This window comes from Pteropus medius, unplaced genomic scaffold (assembly GCF_902729225.1).
Source record: "Pteropus medius unplaced genomic scaffold, Ma_sr-lr_union100, whole genome shotgun sequence".
NCBI classification, from domain to species: Eukaryota; Metazoa; Chordata; class Mammalia; order Chiroptera; family Pteropodidae; genus Pteropus; species Pteropus medius.
Window position 1 is genome coordinate 1,718,840 of NW_024349802.1, and position 6,341 is coordinate 1,725,180.

General features: G+C 63.4%; 1 protein-coding gene across 3 annotated transcripts in view; it reads right to left on the bottom strand.

The window, feature by feature from the left end:
* Nucleotides 1-235: 235 nt before the first annotated feature.
* Nucleotides 236-6,341, bottom strand: part of MGMT (O-6-methylguanine-DNA methyltransferase) — a 193,530-nt gene continuing 187,424 nt past the window's right edge. For all 3 annotated transcript variants that reach the window (XM_039835991.1, XM_039835989.1, XM_039835990.1), the window contains one exon: nt 236-482. In XM_039835991.1, coding sequence (XP_039691925.1) covers nt 339-482 — 144 coding nt within the window. In that variant the 3' untranslated portion in view covers nt 236-338. The remainder of the gene's footprint in view (nt 483-6,341) is intronic.

The window sequence follows — 6,341 nt, forward strand, 5'->3', positions numbered from 1 at the left end:
ACCAGCTGCCGCGTCCCAGAGCGGGCGCCGCCCTCGCATTTCCAGCCCCCCCACCCTCCACCCTGTGCGAACAGACGTCAGGGATGAACCCTAACGCGAGCGGGACAAAGCGTGTGCGAGACGGGACAAAGCGTGTGCGAGACGGGACAAAGCGTGTGCAAGCGGGAAGAAGCGTGTGCACGGCGGCCGGCCTCCTGAGCTCGCTGTCGCAGACGGAAAAATGAAGACACACACGCCGCAGGACACGCTGGCTCTTTTATTATAACGTGACCACACGGCCACTTCCGACGGTGGTTCCATCTACGTGTCACTCACGTACTCACTCCAACCTCACGCACTCAACTTCGGCCCACACGGGCCAGCCCGCCCGCCAGGCTGCCTTCATGGGTCAGAAGCCACTCCTTCACGGCCGGCCCTCCGGAGTAGTTGCCCACGGCTCCGCTGCTGCAGACCACTCGATGACAGGGGACGAGGATGGGGACCTGCAGGACAGTGAGGGCCACTGTCAGTCTGTGCGCGGCACCGGAGGCCGAGCACACGGACCAGGGCCCGCCATGCCGGCTCGACCGCGCGCAGGCACTGGCGAGGGGCTGGGGACAGGTCCCCAGGCAGCTGTGTCAGTGAGTCCCCCGGGACACCATGCGCAAAGGTGACCGTGCGGAGAAGGCTCTTCCGGCAACCCCTCTGCACCGAGATTTGGGAAGAGAAAGGTTCATCTGGTCAGTGACCTCAGACGTGTACTTACAAGACTTACAGTTACGTTTCCAGATAATGGGCGGTGTGTGAAGTTCTCACACGCCGCTGAGAAGTAAATCCAGGTTTGTGGGCACAGAGACCCCCTGGTGCAGCCAGCCGGTGGCCGCCTTGGCAAAATCTAAAATATATACTCTGGCCCTTCGCAGGAAAGGCTTGCTGACACGTGCCACACCACCGTGCCCTGGGATTTCTGAGTCCTCTCCTCCAGCTCTGGATTCTCAGGACGTCTGAGAAGCTCCAGCTTCCTTCCTCCCCACCTGAGTGGCTGCTGCTGCTGTCCCCACCCCCGAGGCAGTGACAGGTCAGCCAGCAATTCCAATGACCCCTCTCACAGGCGCCAGCCACCCCCTCAGACAGCGTGCTGTGCCCCCCACCCCAAGGGCTTGAGACATGGTCGGCGCCCGCCCCAGCTGGGGCTGGCGCCAGCACAGGCCGCTCTCACCCCAGCACGAAGTCCTGGAAGCCTGCCACGGCTACGCCACCTCTGCCATGCCACTTTATCGTCCTGAAGGCCTTAACACCTCGAAGCCCTCTGTCCACTTCTCAGTGGGCTCAGGACATGGCAGGAGGAGAAAGGGCATAATTTACGGTCCCTTGAAGCCGCAGGGCGTGGAGTCGTCTTGGGAGGTGGGCCTCTCCCCCGGGCAGCCGGTGGCCACACGCCAGGGGCAGTGCGTGCCCCGCCTGCAGGGGCTCCGGGGATCGCGGGGCGACTGCCTGGAGATCCCAGCAAGCAGTTCGCAGAGCATGGGCAGAGCTGCTCCTGGGGGGCTTCTGGAAGGGGGTGCAGCGGGGTCTCTGCAGACTTCAAACTGCTCCTGAGAAAATGGTCTGCCCGTGAGGCCGGGGAGACAGCCTCACGGCTGAGTCATTCCGTCATGACGTGCTGCGCTGACAGGCCTCATCACTGTGCAAACATCACGGTGGCTGCTCCACGATGAATGTCACCACCGGTGAGCACGAGCACAGGAACAGGGCCATCTCTAGAGACGGGGGACCGGGGTGGGAGGAGGGGTGCTGACCCTCCGCAGACACCACAGGGAAAGGCGCACCACATCCGCTGTCCGCCCCTGTGTCCCACAGTGTGACGACATGGCCGTTCGTGGCAGGCTCCTATGGGGGAGGGACTCTGGGGCTCCAACGCCTGTCTCCTCGTTACCCGTCCCCTGGCCGCAGCCCAGAGAGGAAGTCTGCACCCCTGCCTCCATGCTCCACCTCCAAGGACAGCGACCCAGACAGCGGCCAGCCACCGGTCAGGTGAGAGTCTCGGAAGTGGCTGACCACACATGCCCAGGATGTCCTCTCACAGTATCTGGGTGCCCTGGGGTGGCCACTCCCGCCTCCGCTATCATCGGAGACCCTCCGCAGTGAATGGAGCTCAGGGGTCGCCGCTGGGCACCTGTCTGTCTCTGTGTGCCACACAAACCCGCTCGCCTGGAGTGCCCGAGCACACCGGCCCCTGATGGACGGTGTGAGCCTCATTCCGCATCCTGGCCATGACGGTTGGCACTGCCACCGGGGAGAGTCCGTCTGCATTCGACAGGGCACATCACGATGTCATGTCCTCCAACAAGCCCCAGGCCAGGCACTATCAGCCTCACGTCCAAGTTCACACGGCCGCTTAGAGGCGAAGGAGGGTTCCGGGCCAGGAGAGGCAGAGTCCAGCCCTCACGCTCCCCGCCAGTCCTGGCACAGCCCGCAGGGGCCCGCGAGGTGTGGCCGGGGGGCCCGGGCTTGGAAGGGGGGCTCTGACTGCCCCGCACCGCACACTCGTGCCGATTCCCACTGTGCGTTTGGGTTGCCATGGTAACGCGCGCCGTCTCCGCGGGCAGCGGGGTGAGGGCGAGAGTCGATTTCCTGTTCGCCGTAGTTGCGCGGACCGAAGAGCAGTAACTGCCAAGTCCCGCCAGCGGCCTAGATCCCCGTCTTGGAAGGGGCGGCGGAGTTTGAGAGTGAAATATTTACTCAGGCTACACCGCGGTCACGCTAACACCTGCTGTGAGGACAGGATTAGACAGGACACCACTCAACTTTCTGACTGAGCAAGAGGTAGGCACTGAATTCGATTCAGTCTTGCAAACATTTAGGCACCAATTCAACTTTCCTACCTAACAGGTTTCGCAAGTGAACTCTGAGTTTTCCGTCCCTCTGAACAAGCTCTGAAATTAGCAAGGTGTGTAACACGAACCTGTCTCTTTCCACAAACCGTGCAGGTCACAGGGCTGCTGACTGGAAACCACAATTAGCTGCAATGGCACCTGCTGACCAGGCTTCGCTGTATGCACGCCGTGCGGGGGGACAGGCGACATCCCAAACACGCGCCGTTTTTACACCACAGACGGGCAACGCCGCTTCTGTTTCTGTAATTTGGTGGCAGGTTTTGCACTATTAAAATAACGAAACCTGCTGAGATTTATTGGGGCCCGAAGGACATTTCAAAGGAGCAGCGCCCTCCACGCCCAAGCCTGTGCTGCATAAAATGTAATTTTTATCAATAACCAAGCAGCTCGTATCACAGCGGCATTGAAATCTTCATGCTGTGAGACCTAACTCATCCGATCCACGAATCCATCACTTACACAGACCCTTTCTCGAACGCTATAAAACTTCCGAACCCAGAGATTTGTCTCCAACGAAAAGAACGCGAAGGGGTCTTTCGGTCGATAGCGGAATCCCTGATCCTGAGGCCGGCGAGGCTCTCTCTAGCCTCGCCTTTGTTCCTGTGCCCGCGGCCCACGGGAAAGCTTGTTTTCACTCGCGGCCTCATCAATACCTAAATCCTGGTGAACAAGTGACACCGAGAAGCTGTAATCAATAGCTCCCTGTGCGTTTTTTTCTTCTGGTCAAATGGTTCAGCCCCACTGACAGCCCTGACACTTAGAACATGATGCTAAATCTTTATCAACAGCCATCTGGGTGACGGGCAGACGAGGCTCGGGGTCATTAACGCTCCCGGCAGTCTGTGAATAAACTAATCCTCCGGAATGCGTTTTGTTTAGGAAAAGGTGGGGAACCCCCCCCTGCACGGTATTGATCGCCTTTGAACTGCATTTAGCAAATTCTGTCTGAGGATGAGCAGAGGGTGCTTTGCGGGGAGGGGGCGGGCGTCTTCGGTCTGGTCTGCCAGGAGCTGACCGCCCTCCCAGCCGGGCCCCAGAGAGCGCCTTGTGGAAGGCTGCCAAACCGTCTTCCCCGGCTAGTGAGTCCCTCCTGGAAAACTCTGGAAAAATCAGGTGTCTGGAGGGGACGAAATCGCACACCGCAGAAACCGTCTTGTCCTCCGGCGGGCGAACAGAAACGATGTTGGCAGCACGTGCCGCCGTGTGAGCCGGCAAGCGTCCGCGGCCACGCAGGCCGCCGAGGGGGTCCCGGCTCGGCCAGCGCGCAAGGAGGCTGATGCGCTCCCCATGCTCCAGATCCGCTGTCCCCTATCCAGGCCGCAGGGCGCCGTCCTCAACCCGAAGCTCCGCTGTGCGCTGTGAGGGGCCGCACGCGCGCGGTCCTGCCCAGCCCTGCCGTGGGCACCCGGGGACGGACACACCCACGTGGGCCGCCGCCTGTCACGGTCCAGGCCGACCAGGGCCCCTTCCGCCCTCAGTGTGGGTCACCTCTCGGCTGCCCCAGCCCATCCGCCTTCCGGAACCCGCTGGGGACCATGCTGCCGGCGGCCACTGCGGGCAGCCACGTGTCCGGAGCCCTCTGCAGGAGCACCTGTGACGCGCCTGCCTGCAGCTGGAGGCCCCTCTCGGGTCCCGCAGCCGCTGTGCCCCTGCGATGTCCCATCAGGTGACGGTCCCTGTGGGAGTCACACACAGGGCTTGGCTGCAGAGGAAGGCAAGGGGTCAGGCCACCACGGGCTCGCCGCCAACCAGCTGCCCTGGACACACGGGGGGGGGACAGGTGCTAAGAGGGGCGCCTGCCACGTCCTCCTGCCCAGTCCGCGGTCACCGCCAGGCTCGGCCCCAGCCCGCGATGGGGACGTCAACACGAGGGCTTCACGGACATTAGAGTTTTAAGCCCTGTGAGACCCTATTTTATAAATTTCAGGGGCTGCGGCCGCACTTGGACAGAGACGTTCATAGAGATTAACAGCAGGAGGAGGGGGTCACTCTGGTTGCAGGACAATAGACGTCCCTGAATAGTGCCACAGGCGTGATCACGGAGCTGCCGCCGCGTCTCCGTGGCGGAGGGGGACGGTGGGCGATGCAGGTGAGGGGCCGCCCATCTGTACCTGTCAGTTAGGGAGCTGGTTCCTCCAGCAGGACGTGGGACTCAGACCCACGGAGGGAGCAGGTGGTGTCCGCACGGTCCATGTGCCCACACGGGGGGTCACACGGGACGTCAGGGAGGGAGGTGAGAAAGAGGGACCCTACCCAAGGGACGTGGACCGCAGGGACGCGGTCGGGGACGAAGGGAGAGCTCCTACAGGACACGGCACTGCGGGGAAGGCGGAGGCGGCAGGCACCCCCGAGTCCGCGTTCCCACCGGCCCTCGGTGGGGCTGTGACACCCCGGTGTCCGAGTGGCCTTTTCCCTTGAGCAAAGTCACGCTGGGTCCCAACCCGGGAGGAGACGGGGCCTCCGGAGGGAAGCGGCAGCAAGCTTGACTGGCAAAGGCGCGAAATCAGAAGCCGCTGAATTATCCCCCCGCTTCGTGAACCCTGCAGCGCCTGCGGGCGGCTAATGGCGGGGCTGCCGCGGGGCAGGCGCGAAGCCACACGCCAGCCCGGCCCCCGAGAACGTGGGGCGCGGGGAGATGCGGAGCTGGGTGGGACGCCCCGTCACACCACGCATAGCTCCGGTGACCTGGGCACCTCGCCGGGGCAGCAAAGGTCACGGGTCCGGCGCACGCTCAGTGCAGGCGCTGCCACAGGGAGCCCAGGGGACCACAGCGTGGCTCTGCACGAGGCCCTGTAGGGCCACCGCCTGGTGACGCCGAGTGGCGGGCATGGTGACCGCGGGGTGGACTCTGCAAACCCCAGCAAAGCGCCGGCAGCTGAGGACGAGGGTCCGATCTAGTGACTCCCAGCCCGTGACTGGACGCCGCCGCCGCTGCCCCCTCCGACACCACCGTCCTGCAGCTGCGGGAGAAGCCGTCGCGGGCGCCACAGCGGGCCCGGCGGGCACCGGGCGGAACTGGCCACGCCCGCGGCCAGCGGGGTCTCCCGGCGGGTGAGGTGGGGCACAGATGGGGTGCTGTCCCGCCCACACGCAGGGTCCACGGCAGGGGTGGCCTTGGCCAGGCCCACGTGGTAGCCTTTCCCCCATGTCGAGCCACCTTCTTTCTGAGACTAGACGGCCGGTGGCCTGTGCGGCGGGACGAGGGCAGGGGCAGAGGTGCCCTCTGTACCTCTGGGTGCGACACGGACACAGACGCCCAGCAGAGACAGGACGTGAACGAGCTTGGGGACAGGGCCATGCCTCAGGGGAAGACTCATCCGAACGGGGTGCATTATCGGTCCCTAGCTCAACAGGGATCTTAGCTTTAATGTCAGGGCGGGGGCTGGACCTGGTCACAGCGTGCTGCCCGGGAGACAGGCTGGATTCGCACCTTCCCGTGCACCCTTCCAGAACATCAGCTGCATG